General features: G+C 45.4%; 1 protein-coding gene across 3 annotated transcripts in view; it reads left to right on the top strand.

Moving 5' to 3' along the window:
• The first annotated feature begins 1405 nt into the window (after positions 1–1405).
• Positions 1406–16825, top strand: part of USP42 (ubiquitin specific peptidase 42) — a 56662-nt gene continuing 41242 nt past the window's right edge. The window contains exons 1-3 of one of the 3 annotated variants that reach the window (XM_034963665.3): positions 1406–1543; positions 7639–7888; positions 11836–12036. In XM_034963665.3, coding sequence (XP_034819556.1) covers positions 7648–7888; positions 11836–12036 — 442 coding nt within the window. In that variant the 5' untranslated portion in view covers positions 1406–1543; positions 7639–7647. The other 2 variants (XM_034963666.2, XM_034963668.3) reach the window with 2 other exon arrangements.

Here is a 16825-nt window from a genome sequence, read left to right as displayed (position 1 = left end):
CAAAAAAAAAAAAGAAAAAGAAAAAGAAAATCCCTTTCTGTAACTCAGTGTGTGAGTCTGATGGACAGTGGCGCACCGGTGGGGTCAGGTGGACTTGAAGGCTGCATCAGGTCTTGGGCGGTGGCTCCGGAGTGTGTAATCCCAGCGCTTTGGGAGGCTGAGGTGGGACAATCGCTTTATCTCAGAAGTTGGAAACCAGCCTGGGCAACATAGCGAGACCCCCGTCTCTACAAAAAAAAAAAAAAAAAAAAAAAAAAAAAAACTTAAAAAATTAGTCGGGTGCAGCGGCTCACGCCTGTAATCCCAACACTTTGGGAGGCCACGGAGGGAGGGCTGCTTGAGCCCAGGAATCTTAGACCTGCCCGGGCAACAGTTAAGACCTCCGTCCCTACAAAACAAAACTCCACACCAAAAACAAACAAAAACCCTAAAATTAAGTGGGCGTGGTGGCGCGCGTCCGTAGCCCCAGCTGCTAGGGAGGCTAAGACAGGAACATCGCTTGAGCCCGGGAGGTCGCAGCTGCAGTGAGCTAGGTCGTGAAATTGCACTCCAGCCTGGGCTACAGACCCTGTTTCTTTTCTTTTCTTTTTTGAGACAGACTCTCGCTCTGTCGCCCAGGCTGGAGGGCTGCAGTGCAGAGGCGCGATCTCGGCTCACTGCAACCCCCGCCTCCCGGGTTCAAGCAATTCTCCTGCCTCAGCTTCCTGAGTAGCTGGGACTACAGGCGCGCGCCACCACGCCCGGCTAATTTTTTGTATCTTTAGTAGAGACAGGGTTTCACCATGCTGGCCAGGCTAGTCTCGAACTCCTGACCTCGTGATCCGCCCGCCTCGGCCTCCCAGAATGCTGGGATTAAGGCGTGAGCCACCGCGCCGGGCCCAGACCTTGTTTCTAAGAAACAAAAAATAAAGGCTGCGTCCGCTAGGCCAAGGGAGGCGCAAGGTAGTTGCAGAGGGCGAAGCCCACGAAGCGGAGGATTTCTCGGAGCCAAGTCCGTTTTCGGGGGACGAGGATCCCAGACTCTTGCGTCCCCAGGTGCCCCGCTTCTGGAAACGCATCTGGGGTCAAGCGCAGGACGAGGCGAAAGCCCAAAGTCCTACGTCCGCCGCGCGCCGTCTGGCTCTGCCCAGGGAAGCACAGGGCGGAAGGAGCCCTTTTGCCGGCGCGCAGACGCGCGACCAACCCAGCCAATCAGCGCGCTCCCTCTGCCGGCCCGACCGGCGCTCTGGTGACGCGCGACGTCTGCCTTCGCCCACGGCTCTTGGGCGACGACCCCTCCCACACTCGCCGTGCTTGTTAGCTGCGCGCCGCGCTTCTTGTGCGACGGCCCCTGGGCGGCGGCGCGTTCGGGCGCGGCCCTGGCGCGCCCCCTGGCGGCCCGGAGGGGCGCGGCGGGCGCGGCGCTGACCCGGAGGCGGCGGCGGCGGTGCCCGGATGGAGGCACGTCATTGTCCCCCGCCGGGCGGCTGGGCTGTGTGCGGCGGCGGCGGCGGCGGCGGCGGCGGCGGCCGAGGGGGATGGAGCGAGCGCCGAGCCGGGTCAGGTAAGCTCCCGCCTCCTTCCCGCCCGCCGCAGGCCGGCATGGGGCCCGCGCAGCGGCCCGCTCGCCTGGGCCGCCGCTGGCTCGGCCGCCCCTCAGCCGGCGCGGCCCGCCGGGGGCTGGTGCGGCCCCTCGCCCGCCTCCCCCTATACAGCCGCGGGCCGCCCAGGACCCCGCCGCTCTGGGGGCTGCGGCGCCACTGCCCGCCCGGGCCAGGCCGCTGGGGAGGGGGCGGCGGCCGCGGCGGGCGGGCACCGGGGTAGCCGGGCTGCGCGGGGAGGCCGGGCCCCCCTGGTTGCCATGGACACTGCGCTCCCACCCCCACCCGGCCCCAGCCCGCCCCTTCGGCCTGGGGGCCGGGCAGGCAGGCGGGAGCCTCGGGGCGGCCGGGGTGGGCGTGTGCTGGCCGCTGACCGCGGAGTCCGGCGTCCCCGGCCCGCCCGCCGCCCCCAGCGTGGCTGCCACCTCCCGCCCCGGAGCCCCCTCAGAGCCCCGGGCCGGCCTCCCCGCCCCCACTGCATCCCTAACAGAGGCAAACTTTTCCCACCTTGGGTGCCCCCTCCCCAGGCCTGGCCACCTGGCTGCTCCGTGGAGAGTCCGAGGTGCCCACGCCGGGCGGAGCGGCCACCCCGAAGGGAGAGGAGAAGCCGGGTGGCGCGTCCCCAAAAGCATGTGTGCCTCCCTAGCGTTTTTTATTTTCGGGGCAGGAAGAGCCAGCTTACCTGGAACGGGGGATCCGTTGCAGATGTTGGAAATGAAAATTGGACGGAACAAGTTTTCCCATCTAGGACTTTAACCCCTCTAACATGCATGCAGTGGAGATGACTTTTGTTAATGACTCTTAGGAGGCCGTGGGGTCACTTGTTTATGGGAAAACATGTTGGTTATGTAAAGTCAATACCCTGACAGCAAAACTGTTTGAGAAACTAGTTAACGCCTCCTTTTCAAGGTAACCACAGAATCCTAGGTTCTCGTTTTGGTGGCCTCTCAAAACGTTTCGAAGAGTTGTACCTTTTAAACCTAATTCTTTTTACTATGTCACTCATTCAAATTGCCTAGGGGATATGAATGATCAGTTTCACTTATTTGTTTTAAATTAGGGTCAGTTTCACTTTCTCTTCTGTATCTTTGAATCAAGTCTACAGTAAGTATTTGGTTTATAAAGTTTAAGGCCAGTCGTTTGGTTTACTTAAGTATAATTAAGACGAAGGTTTTGTCTTTTTAAAGCGTGTGTGTTTTCTCTTATAACGGAAATGCTATGAGAACGTGGATTACATTGTTTACGAAGAAGCAGAGCGTAACAGTTTCTCTTTAAACGTGTTGATATTACTACCTCAATGTATGCAGAGTGCCACAGTGTCTAAATAGTGAAACTCCACAAATGAAGAAAGAATAATGCATTCTAGCATTTCATAACAAGGGAGACATACCATATAAGAGACTGGGAATTTTAAAGCTTTGGGTAAGACTAGTATTTAAAGCAAAGGAAACACTTGTGAAGTCTCATTCCTCCACACAGATCCAACCTCGATTCATGTTCATGTTGTTGTTTTGAGGCAAGATCTCCCTCTGCTGCCTAGGCTGGAGTGCAGTGGCGCAGTTGTAGCTCACTGTAGCCTCAATCTCCTGAGCTCCAGCAGTCCTCCCACCTCAGCCTCCTAAGTAGGTAGGACTACAGGCACATGCCACCACACCCAGCTAATTTTTTTTTTTTTTTCTTAAAGAGACAGGGTCTCACTGTTGCCCAGGCTGGTCTGCAACTCCTGGGCTCAAGCCATTCTCCTGCCTTGGCCTCCCAAAGTGTTGGGATTACAGGCTTGGTCCACCATGCCCCACCTGTAGGTTGTGTTTTTAATGCTCTTGTAACTTTTATATATCATCAGAAGCTGTTGCTTACAAGTTCTGATATTTGTAACAGTAATATTTAGAAGCTTTACTGAAAGTGAGGAACATGCAAGTATATGAATCTTAAGTCCTACATAACATTGTTTAGCTTCAAGAAAGGTTATGTGTTTAGCAGATGGAGTTTAGTTTGATGCCTGATGGTTTTAGGTCAAGACTTCATTGGCTGAATATACAAATGAAGGCAAATGGATAGTTTTGGTTGGTTTTTCCACAGTTACAATGCAGTATGGTTAATGATGACTTGAATTGTGCTTTCGTTAAATTTTTTTTCACTTAAGAGGCTTTTGTCCCTTTTAAAAGGTAATTGGAGCAAATAAAATGGTTTTATTTGGTCATTTGTTAGTGATTGTTCTGAAGGTATGTTTATCCCCTGAAAATTAAGGTTTTTGTTGCTGTTTAGTGTTACTGTAAATAAGGCTGGATTAACCTTTTCTTATATTTCTTACAACTCTATTTGGGCTTTCTTCTTCCTTTTCTTTCTTTTTTTTTTTTTTTGAGACGGAGTTTCACTCTTACTGCCCAGGATGGAGGGCAATGGCGCGATCTCGGCTCACCACAACCTCTGCCTCCTGGGTTCAAGGGATTCTCCTGCCTCAGCCTCCCGAGTAGCTGGGATTACAGGCATGCGCCACCACGCCTGGCTAATTTTGTATTTTTAGTAGAGACGGGATTTCTCCATGTTGGTCAGGCTGGTCTTGAACTCCTGATTTCAGGTGATCTGCCCGCCTCGGCTTCGCAAAGTGCTGGGATTACAGGTGTGAGCACCTGCGCCCGGCCTCTTCTTTCTTTTTTTCCTGCATTTTTTTCTTCTGTCCCCACACTGTTTCATAATTTCTTTTAACTATTAGATGAGGAAAAATGTAAACTGTATTTGGAGGATAAGGCTCAAGCTTTCTTCCTGATTGAGGGTCAGCTACCTTTGATTGATTTAAAATTTCAGTTCAGTTTTTTTCTTAGTTCATTGAAATTGACAAACATCTTTTCTATTTCTACTTGAGTTCAGAAACTTTAAGATTGTATTTTTTTGGGTGATAATCTTACCCTAGTTAAAAATTACACCAGCCTGGCCAACATAGTGAAACCCGGCTCCACTAAAAATACAAAAATTAGCCGGGTGTGGTGGCACGCACCTGTAGTCCCAGCTACCCTGGAGGCTGAGGCAAGAGAATCACTTGAAGCCAGGAGGTGGAGAAGATTGCAGTGAGCTGTGACAGCGCCATTGCATTCCAGCCTGGGTGACAGAGCTAGACTTTGTCTTAAAACATAACAAAACAAACAAACAAAAAAATTACAAGTAACAAAATTGATGCTTTTAAAAAACAAATTTGGCCAGGTTCTGTGGCTCATGCTTGTAATTCCAGCATTTTGGGAGGCAGAGGCAGGAGGATCGTTTGAGGCCAGGAGTTCAAGACCAGCCTGGGCAACGTAGTGAGACCCTGTCTCTACAAAAAAGAAAAACCCCAGAAAGTTATTGTGAGCAGCCAGTTTGGAAAGTACATGGGTATTTTATTATCCCTACTTCATAGCATGGGTAGTACTTTTTTGTACTTTTACAGTATCCTTTTCTTTTAAAGACAGAGTCTCGCTCTGTCGCCAGGCTGGAGTGCAGTGGCGCGATCTCAGCTCACTGCAACCTCCGCCTCCCGGGTTCAAGCGATTCTCCTACCTCAGCCTCCCGAGTAGCTGGGATTACAGACACGCACCACCATGCCCAGCTAATTTTTGTATTTTCAGTAGAGACAGGGTTTCACCATGTTGGTCAGGATGGTCTCAATCTCCTGACCTCGTGATCCACCCGCCTTGGCCTCCCAAAGTGCTAGGATTACAGGCGTGAGCCACTGCGCCCAGCCTCAATATTTAAAAAAAAAAAAAATTTTAAGGCCATTTCTACTCCAGAGTTTTTTAAGGATCAAATGATATACTGTATGTTAATCATTCAGCACAAGCTGGTGCTAAAAGCAAACGCTAGTTGTTTTCTGTTCCCGGACTTTGTTCATTAAGTTGTTCTGCACATGTATGGAAAGCTTTCTCTACACCAGGTCAGAGGATGTGAATAAGAACATGGTAGAGAACAGCAAGTAAAACAGCTGTGGAGTAGATGCCAGCACGCTACCGTAGAAATCAGCACAGGGTGCTGTGGGGGCCTTGAGGAGGGGTTTCTAACCCAGTCTTGAGGGAATGGTGATGTCAAGGAAAGTGTCCCAGAGGAAGTAAATTCTAAACTGAGAAGTGGAAGTGTGAACTGGCTGGAGGTGGAAGGATGGAAAAGAGTCGGAGAAAAGAACAGCATGTGCAGAGCCCAGAGACAGCAGGGACAAAAGAAAAAAAAACAAGACTTCAGCATGGTGGGAACGTGACGGAGAGGGTGTTTGGCGAGGTTATTAGGTCAGACAATGCGAAGTCCAGACATTAAGATGTTGTGCTGTGGGCAGTTGGGCCACTCCTGAAAGGTGTTCTTTCTTCCTTTCCTTTTCTTTCTTTCTTTTCTTGAGGCAGAGTCTCTCTATGTCAGTTTGGAGTGCAGTGGCATGATCTCGGCTCACTGCAATCTCTGCCTTCCAGGTTCAAGCAATTTTCCTTGCCTCAGCCTCCCAAGTAGCTGGGAATACAGACGTGCGCCACCATGCCTGGTTAATTTTTGTATTTTTAGTAGAGATGGGGTTTCCCCATGTTGGCCAGGCTGGTCTCGAACTCCTGGACTCAAGTGATCCACCCACCTTGGCCTCCCAAAGTGCTGGGATTACAGGGGTGTGAGCCACTGCGCCCCGCCCGGCCTTTTTTTTTTTTTTTGAGACTTAATCTTGCTCTGTCACCAAGGCTGGATATCAGTGGCACGGTTTTGGCTCTCTGCAACTTCTGTCTCCCAGGTTCAAGCGATTTTCCTGACTCAGCCTCCCAAGTAGTTGAGATTACAGGCACGTGCCACCATGCCCGGCTAATTTTTGTATTTTTAGTAGAGATGAGGTTTCACTATGTTGGCCAGACTGGTCTCAAACGCCTGACCTCAGGTGATTCACCTGCCTCGGCCTCCCAAAATGCTGGGATTACAGGTGTGCACCACCATGCCTGGGTAATTTTTGTTTTTCGTAGAGACAAGGTCTCACCATGTTGGCCAGGCTGGTCTCAAACTCCTGACCTCAAGCGATCTGTCCACCTTGGCCTCCCAAGGTGCTGCAATTATAGGCATGAGCCACCGCGCCCGGCCTCCTGAAAGGTTTTCTACACAGGAGTGGCATGTCTAGATGTGGCTACTGTTGGGCGATTTTAGAAATATCCCTAAAAGCATTCTGTTGACAAGGTGGCATAACCAGAAGGAAGCCTGGCTGGGAACGCTGGACCTGGCTCTCAGTCCCAGTTGCTGACTGGTTGCTTCATTTTATAGGCCCTGGGGATTCTGTCTGATCTCTCATACGTTCCTTATGAAAATTAAGTTAATGTATGTCCAGCAGTTGATGCAATGCCCAGTACATAGAAAATGCTCAATTAGTGGTAGCCCTAATATTTTAAAATAGAACTCAGAAAGAAAATTATAATCAAGTCCTTTCATAACAGATATTTGTGTTTGAGTTTGATGTCAGTAATGGCTTACGGGTTTTATTTAAAAAGTCATACATTCCATATAAATGAGCCTCTTCAGAAAAATGGTTTTAAAGGTGAGATCTCTATAATTATAATTTTAAAAAATATAATATATTTCACTTGGTGCCATTTGCACTTTAAGCACAAAATTAAGTCTAGATTTTCTCTGTGTAGTTGATGCTTTTCTCTGAGGAATTATACTCAAATTGAAGATTTAGTCAAATGTATTACTGTGTATAATTTTTCTAGTTTTAAGCAGTATAGAAGGAAAATATAGGTACTTAGTAAATAAACAACTGAGAATTGAAATGTCCAATTATAAACTGAAATGCCAGACTTTTAGGGGGCATGAAATGAAATGAGAAGTTCTTTTAATCAAATACTTCACTGAAGATTTTAAAATAAAGATTGTTGACATTCAGATTATCATGATGCTAAATGTCCCAAGGAGATTATTACAGAAATGTTAGAAAGTACTATTGTTTTTATATTTGGGTGATGTGTTTGAAAGTCACTTTAAAATGGCTGGAATCATCTTCCAAGATCTAACGGTAGGGTAAGGAGATTGCTTTTCTCACCTCATGAAACAAATACATACTTTTCATCTTTTGCAGAGTTGAACAATGACCATAGTTGACAAAGCTTCTGAATCTTCAGACCCATCAGCCTATCAGAATCAGCCTGGCAGCTCCGAGGCAGTCTCACCTGGAGACATGGATGCAGGTTCTGCCAGCTGGGGTGCTGTGTCTTCATTGAATGATGTGTCAAATCACACACTTTCTTTAGGACCAGTACCTGGTGCTGTAGTTTATTCGAGTTCATCTGTACCTGATAAATCAAAACCATCACCACAAAAGGATCAAGGTACTGTTTTTCAAAAGAGAGAATTACCGCCAGAAACTCCTGTGTAAATGCTGCTGGGGCTTGGTGGTTTCAGAGAGGGGCTTATTTTGCAAGGCATGAGGCCACCTGAGTGGCCAGCAGAGTTGCATTACTTGATGGGCTTTGTTTTCCTGTTACTTGTTTGTGATTGACTGACAACAGGGTAGATTGTTTTTAGTTGCTAGAATATTATTAGTTTCTTTTATTCCAATTTTTTTTTTTTTTTTTGAGACGGAGTCTCGCTCTATCGCCCAGGATGGAGTGCAGTGGCGCGATCTTGACTCACTGCAAGCTCTGCCTCCCGGGTTCAGGACATTTTCCTGCCTCAGCCTCCAGAGTAGCTGGGACTACAGGCGCCTGCCACCAAGCCCGGCTAATTTTTTTTTTTTTTTTTTTTTTGTATTTTTAGTAGAGACGGGGGTTCACCATGTTAGCCAGGATGGTCTCGATCTTCTGACCTCATGATCCACCCACCTCAGCGTCCTGAAGTGCTGGGATTACAGGCATGAGCCACCATGCCAGGCCCTTTTATTCCAGTTTTTTTTAAGAATAAACTTTATCTTGGTGAGAATTGAGATGGGCAAGCATTATAATAACTTGTTAACCAGTAGTTGTTCTAGTTCCCTAAGTAGATGACTTTTACAAATTTAAAGGTGTTTTGTAAAATGGTTGTCTTTTGACAAATGAGCTTTACCCAGTTTTTTTTGTTTTTGTTTTTGTTTTTTTCCTGGCAGTTAAAAATCATTTCTAGTAATAAAGCTCTTTGAAAGAGAGCAGATAGGCTAGGCACGGTGGCTCCACCTGTTATCCCAGCACTTTGGGAGGCCAAGGCAGGTGGATCACCTGAGGTCAGGAGTTTGAGACCAGTCTGGCTAATATGGTGAAACCCCATCTCCACTAAAAATACAAAAATTAGCTCGGCATGGTGGTGTGTGCCTATAATCCCAGCTACTTGGGAGGCTGAGGCAGGAGAATCGCATGAACCTGGGAGGCAGAGGTTGCAGTGAACCCAAGATCGCACCATTGCATTTCAGCCTGGGCAACAGAGTGAGACTCTGTCTCAAAAAGAAAAAAGAAAAAAAAAAGAGAGCATGTAACACAAATGTTACATTCGTTATAATGATACAAATGTGGTTACATTTGTTAAAACTCATCCAGATAAATGAGACAGTAACACTTTAAGTTGGTACTTCAAGACTTTTGCATTTGAGGACATGAAGATTTGAAATACAATAGAATTTCCTAGTTAGATTGTTGTTTGGCTTAGAGCATGCAGCCCAGACAGCTTTGAATGCAGCCCAACACAAATCCGTAAACTTTCTTAAAACATTGAGTTTTTTTGAGATTTTTTTTTAAGCTCATTAGCTGTCGTTAGTGTTAGTGTATTTTACGTGTGGCCCAAGACAATTTGTCTTCCAGTGTGGCTCAGGGAAGCCAAAAGATTGGACACCCCCTGGCTTCGAGTATGATTGCCATGTTGTTTTTGAGTCCTTTAGTAAGTTTCTTTTTTTTTTTTTTTTTTTTTTGAGACAGAGTCTCGCTCTGTCGCCCATTCTGGAATGCAGTGGTGCGATCTCGGCTCACTGCAATCTCTGCCTGCTGGGTTCAAGCAATTCTCCTGCCTCAGCCTCCCGAGTAGCTGGGACTACAGGTGCGCGCCACCATGCCCAGCTACATTTTTGTATTTTTAGTAGAGATGGGGTTTCACCATGCTGGCCAGGCTGGTTTCAAACTTATAATCCACCCGCCTCAGCCTCCCAGAGTGCTGGGATTACAGGTGTAGGCCACTGCACCCGGACAACAGTAAGTTTCATATTGTGATGTGGGGGTGGGTGTTGCAGTTTGGCTTGCTGAAGGTGTTTTGGGTAGGGGGAAGTTTATATCATGAAACACAACCTAATCGAATGTTGCACATGGAGGTGGAAAGTCCTTTGGCTTCTCTCCAGCAGGACTTTCCCACAGGACCTCTTTCTCCACGGCCTTCAACCTCCTGTCATGTTGCTGGGGCTTCTGTCTCTTCTTAGGACTGAACTCACATCTCCCCACTCTCCCCTTTTCTGGGGCTCTCATCTCATTCTCCACAGAATCCTTTCTTTTGTCCTAATTTTGCTCTCCTTTCCCCACCAAGCTGTAGCCTGCCTACGCCTGCCTACGCCTGCCTACGCCTGCCTAAATAACCACTAATAAGTCTCTTCAGATGGAGAATGATTCTACATGGCATCTCAGCCTTTTGTTTTTGTTTTTGTTTTGTTTTGTTTTGTTTTGTTTTGAGACGAAGTCTCTCTCTGTCGCCCAGGCTGGAGAGCAGTGTTGCAATCTTGGCTCACTGCAACCTCCGCCTCCCGGGTTCACACCATTCTCCTGCCTCAGCCTCCTGAGTAGCTGGGACTACAGGTGCCCGCCACCACACCTGGCTAATTTTTTGTATTTTTAGTAGAGACAGGGTTTCACTGTGTTAGCCTGAATAGTCTCGATCTCCTGACCTTGTGATCCGCCCGCCTCGGCCTCCCAAAGTGCTGGGATTACAGGCATGAGCCACTGTGCCCGGCCCAATCTCAGCCTTCTGTTAGAGCACTGGGGGACTGCCAAAGCCTTTGAAAAATTAGTCTTGCCATTGATGATTTTCAGCTTTCCTAAATAAGTTGTTTCTTGAGCTTCATCTTGAGTTCCATTATCATACTTAGTTATTAGTAATCTGTTGATAATCTTCAAAATTTTTAGGTCATAGGTAGTCTCCTCACAAGTGTGTACAGTGGTACCTGATAGCCTGAGTTCAAAACCTGCTTCCTTAGTGGTAAAATGGGAATGACATCAGCATCAGCCATTAGAATTGCAGCCATTTGGCCTAGTAAGGGCTCCCTACATGAGATGGTAAGGACGGCAGTGATGGTGGCAATGAATTAGCATCCATGGCAGATGTTACAAGGAATCAAATGTATCTCATTTTTTCTATTGATTGTATTATTTATTTTTTTAATGTTCAAAGTGGATATAAAAGAGTAATTATAATGAACTCTCATGTAGCCGTCAACCAACTTTGACATTTATCAACTTACGGCAGTGATACCAGCACCTCCTTATCTCCCCACGACATTATCTCAAATCCAATACTTCATCTTTCACTTGTATTTTAGTGTATACATCTAAAGAGTTTTTTCTAAAAATCAAAAATGTATTTACATGAAAAAGTCATTCAGTGTTCATATTTCTCTGGTTGTTGTTTTATGTATATATATACATAAAATATGTGTGTGTGTATATGTGTGTGTGTGTGTGTGTGTATATATATATATTTATTTATTTTTGAGACGGAGTCTCTCGCTCTGTCTCCCAGGCTGGAGTGCAGTGGCACTATCTCAGCTCACTGCAAGCTCTGCCTCCCGGGTTCACGCCATTCTCCTGTCTTAGCCTCCCTAGTAGCTAGGACTACAGGTCTACAGGTGCCTGTCACCACGCCCGGATAATTTTTTGTAATTTTAGTAGAGACGGGGTTTCACCGTGTTAGCCAGGATGGTCTCGATCTCCTGACCTCATAATCCGCCTGCCTCAGCCTCCCAAAGTGCTGGGATTATAGGCGTGAGCCACTGTGCCCGGCCCTATATATATATTTTTTTAAGCAGTTGTTCAGAGCAACATCCAAATGAAGTCTACACTTTGCATTTGGTAGATATTTCTCTCAAGTTTCTTTAAATCTGTAACCCTCTCCCCTTTCTGTCCTTGCAGTTTGTTTACTGGAGAAACCAGATCATTGAAAATTTCTCATGTTCTGGTTTCTGTCTTTTAAAATGTCCCTCTTCCCCCTGTATTTCAGGTAGGCTGGTCATGAGATTTCGGATCTTGTAAAGATTGAGGTTTGACCAGGTGTTACTATTTATTTAGCTTCAGTGTGCAAAGCTTGGTTTCTGACTCTTTCTTGTTTATTTTTCTAGCCCTAGGTGATGGCATCGCTCCTCCACAGAAAGTTCTTTTCCCATCTGAGAAGATTTGTCTTAAGTGGCAACAAACTCATAGAGTTGGAGCTGGGCTCCAGAATTTGGGCAATACCTGTTTTGCCAATGCAGCACTGCAGTGTTTAACCTACACACCACCTCTTGCCAATTACATGCTATCACATGAACACTCCAAAACATGTAAGTGTTCCGTGTTGTGTTTGTAGTATTGTAGTGTGCTAACCTACTTTCATTTTTTCCTCTGAAATGAAAGTGAAGAATTAAGCCAAGAGTGCTATGATTACTAAGAAGTTGGTTTATTCTTTTAGAAACCAAGGAGGAGGACTCAGGATTGGGATTCAGGTTGCATGAAAAACATTTTGCACCTAATTAGACCTGTGAAGGTATTTAAAAAGAAACATTTTATCAGCTTTTGGCATTTCTGAACTCCTTGTTGGTTTTCTACACTTACTAAAAAAATGTGACAGAAATATCTGACATTAGCTGGGCTCACACCTGTAATCCCAGCACTTTGAGAGACCGAGGAGAAAGGATCACTCGAGCCCAAGAGTTGGAGACCAACCTGGACAACATAGTAAGACCCTATCTCTACTAAAAATAAAAATAAAAATTAGTCTAGCATGGCAGCACACACCTCTAGTCCCAGCATACTCAGGAGGGTGAGACAGGAAGGTCACCTGAGTCTGGAAGGTTGAGACTGCAGTGAGCTGTGATCGCACTGCTGTACTTCAGCCTAGACAACAGAAAGAGACCCTGTCTCAAAAAAAAAAAAAAAAAAAAAAGTCTGATGCCAGCAACTTGGGACAGGCGAGGTTAAGAAATCCTGCCTCTCCTGGCATTTATACCATGTTGGAAGGCTCAATCCTCTAAGGCTTATAAGCCTTAGAGGAGAGGGACTCTCTTGTCACTGCCCCCAACCTCCTGGAATTCAGACTAGACTTTCCCTTTAGCATTTGAGAACCTCATCTTCAACCTACATGGCAGGAAATCACTTAAAGCTTATTAAAATGTCTTTAATTAGATGGAAGCCAACTCAGTGGTTGACTATCAACCTTCAGAATTTGGAACATCCGTTTTTGAGGTTTTGGCCTTCTCCATATGTTGTAAATATCCTTCATTCTTTATAAATGCAGTCTCCCTGTTCTTTGATCTAAATTAATGGCTCAGATTCATGTGTGTATGTTCTGGGGCTATTAGTTACTAGGATTTAAAAAAAAAAAAATCCTTGGTTTCTTTTTGAATAGTTCTTTACTTAATGGAGAATTTAAATTGGTTCTTTTAAAACTGATTTTTTTTTTCCCTCCAAAGAGCCAAGTAATGCTTGTAAAGAATTTGGAAAGTACAGGAAAACTTAAAGAAACCAAAGAAAAATCACCTAGAATCTCACCACCTACCTAGGGGTGTTTGTTATGCCAGAATTAACGTTCTGTTTGCCCTCGTTTTCTCCCTTTCTCAGTCCATAATTCATTCCCCACAGACAGCTTTCCTATCACTTTTGCGCTTAATGAAAGTAGGGTGTGGATGAAAACCCAGCACTAGCACCTGGACAGCAAGAGAGAGGACCAAGACAAAATTCAGAAGCTCCTGATGTCCAGAATTAGGTGCCTATCTTTTATGCTACTGGTAGTTTTTGTGCTTGCTTCCTCCCTCCCTCCCTTCCTCCCTCTCTTTCTCTCTCTCTTTTCCCAGCTTTACTGAAGTATAATTGATATATACCAAATTACACATATTTAAAATACATAATTTGATGCATTTTGACATTTGTATACACCCGTGGAACTAGCATCAAGATTAAGATAATGAACATGTTCATCACCCTCAAAAGTTCCCCGATGCCCCTTTGAAATCACCCTTTCCATCCTTTCCCCACCCTCCTGTCCGGCAACCACTGATCTGCTTTCCGTCACTATAGATGAATTAGTTTAGATTTTCTAGAGTGTTGCTTATGTGGAATTGTACAGTATATATTCTCATATTATCTCGCTTCTTTCACTCAGCATAATTCCTTCAACATTATTCCATTTGTGCCATGTAGCATCACTTCATCGTATTGTTGAGTAGGATTCCATTTTATGGCTAGATCACAATTTGTTTCTCCACTTGTCTATTGATGGGCATTTGGGTCATTTTTCACTTTGTGCCGTTACAAATTAAGCTGCTATGAACATTAGCAAACAAGCCTTTGTTAGGACATGTTTTCATTTCTCTTAGGTAAATATCTAGGAGTAAAATGGCTTGGTCCTGGGGTGGGTGTGTACTTTAACATTTTAAGAGACTTCCAGACTTTCCAAAAGGGACTGCAGTGTTTTATAGTCCCACCACTGGTGAATGAAGCTTCCATTTGCTCCACATCCTTCCCAATACTTGGTGTGGTCAGTCTTCTTCAGTTTTAGCCATCTCCATAGGTGTGTAGTGTGGTAGTATTTTGTTGTGGTTTTAATTTGTACTTTCATAATGAATAATGCTGAACCTCTTTTCTTTTTTGTTTTGTTTTTGTTTTGAACATCTTTTCATGTGGTTATTTGCCATCCGTATATTTCCTTTGCTAAAATGCCTGTTGAAATCTTTTGCCCGTTTGAAAACTGGTAGTTTTCTTATTGTTGAGCTTAGAGAGTTCTTTATATATTCTCGATATAAGTCTTTTATTATGTAGGCTGAGAGTTGTCTTTTGATTCTTTTCAGTGTCTTTTAAAGAGTGCATTTTTTGTTTTGGGAAATTTCATTTCTTTTTTTTTCTTTTTATTCGTTGTGCTGTAGGTGTTTTAAGAAATCTTGGCTGGGTATGTGGCTCATGCCTGTAATCCCAGCACTTTGGGAGGCTAAGGCAGGTAGATCACTTGAGCCCAGGATTTCAAGACTAGCCTGGGCAACGTAGGGAGAACTCATCTCTATATAAAAAAAAATCAAAAATTAGGCCAGGTGTGGTGGTTCCTGTGTTTTGGGAGGCTGAGGCGGGTGGCTCACTTGAGTTCAGTAGTTTGAGACCAGTTTGGGCAACATGGTGAAACCCTGTCTCTATAAAAAATACAAAAATTATCTGGGCTTGGCGGTGTGCGCCTATAGTCCCAGCTACTTGGGAGACTGAGGTGGGAGGATCACATGAGCCCAGGAGGTTGAGGCTGCAGTGAGCCATGATTGTGCCACTTTATTCCAGTCTGGGTGACAGTAAGACCATGTCTCAAGGAAAAAAGAAAAGACAAGAAAAAAAAAAACTTTGCCTACCTACAGGTCACAAATATTTTTCCTATACTTTCTTCTAGAAGTCTTAAAGTTTTAGCTTTTGTTTTTGGGTCAGTGGTCCATTTTGAGTTAATTTTTGTTTGTGATGTGAAGATGGAGCAAGTTTATTTTTTTGCATATGGATGTTCGGTTGTTCTAGCACCATTTGTTGGAAACATAATCCTTTTGTCACTAAATTGTCTTTGCACCTTTATCAAAAATCAGGTGATTGAAGCACTTTAGACAGAAGAAAAAAAATCAGTAAGCCATATCAATATGATCTATTTCTGGACTCTATTATGTTGTACTGATCACTTGTTTGTCTTGACACCGTAACACAATGTCTTGATTACTATATATTTTAAAGTTTTGTGGCCAGCTGCAGTGGCTCATGTCTGTAATCCCAGTGTTTTGGGAGGCTGAGGCAGGAGGACTGTTTGAACCCAGGAGTTTGAGACCAGCCTGGGCAACATGTCAAGACCCTGTCTCTCCAAAAAAAAAAAAAAAAATTAGCTGCATCTGGGAACTCATGCCTATAGTCCTAGTTACTTCGGAGGCTGAGGCAGGAGGATTGCTTGAGCCTGGGAGTTTGAGGCTGCCGTGAGCTATGATTGCACCACTGTTTTACAGCCTGAGTGATAGAGTGAGATGCTGTCTCAAAAAAAAAGTTTTGGAACCAGGTAAGTCCTCCAACTTTGTTCTTTCTCCGAGTTATCCTGTAGCCTGGGCAACATTGTGAGACCTCGTCTTTACAAAAAATAAAAAAAATTCACTGGGTGTGGTGGCAAGCGCTAGTCCTGGCTACTTGGGAGACTGAAGTGAGAGGCTCGCTTCAGCTCAGGAGGTGGTGACTGCAGTGAGCCATTATTGTGCAGGTACGCTGCAGCCTGGGCAGCAGAGTGAGATCTTACGTCAACCAAAATAAAAAAGTTGTTCTGGCTCTTCATGGTTGCTTGGCCATTTGTATTTTCAAATGAATTTTAGAATCACTTTGTGAATTTCTACAAATAATCTTCCTGGTATTTTGATTGGGACTGTGCTGAATATTTAAATCAATTTGATGTGAATTGACACCTAAACAGTATTATTTTCTGACTCACAAGCAAGGTATACCTATTTATTTAGGCCTTGTTTTTTGTTGTTGTTGTTGTTTTGTTTTTTTTTAGTGACAGTCTTGCTCTGTTGCCCAGGCTAGAGTACAGTGGTGCACAGTCAGAGCTCACTGCAGCCTTGACCTCCTTGGCTCAAGGGATCCCCTTGCCTCAGCCTCATGAATAGCCAGGACTACAGGCATGTGCTACAACACCTAGCTAATTTTTTGTTTTTTTGTAGAGACAGTCTCACCATGTTGCCCAGGCTGGTCTTGAACTCCTACGCTTAAGCGGTTCTCTTGCCTCAGCCTTTTTTTGTTTTTGTTTTTGTTTTTTGAGACGGAGTCTTGCTCTGCCGCCCGGGCTGGAGTGCAGTGGCGCTATCTCGGCTCACTGCAACCTACGCCTCCCGGGTTCACGCCATTCTTCTGCCTCAGCTTCCTGAATGGTTGGGACTACAGGTGCCTGCCACCACGCCGGCTAATTTTTTTGTATTTTTAGTAGAGATGGGGTTTCACCGTGTTAGCCAGGATGGTCTTGATCTCCTGACCTCATGATCTGCCTGCCTCGGCCTCTCAGAGTGCTGGGATTACAGGCGTGAGCCACTGCGCCCGGCCCTTTTTATTCGCTCTGTCACTCCAGGTAGAGTGCAGTGCCAC

The sequence above is a fragment of the Pan paniscus genome, chromosome 6 (assembly GCF_029289425.2).
Source record: "Pan paniscus chromosome 6, NHGRI_mPanPan1-v2.0_pri, whole genome shotgun sequence".
Classification (NCBI taxonomy): Eukaryota; Metazoa; Chordata; class Mammalia; order Primates; family Hominidae; genus Pan; species Pan paniscus.
This window is presented reverse-complemented; position numbering and strand designations above follow the sequence as displayed.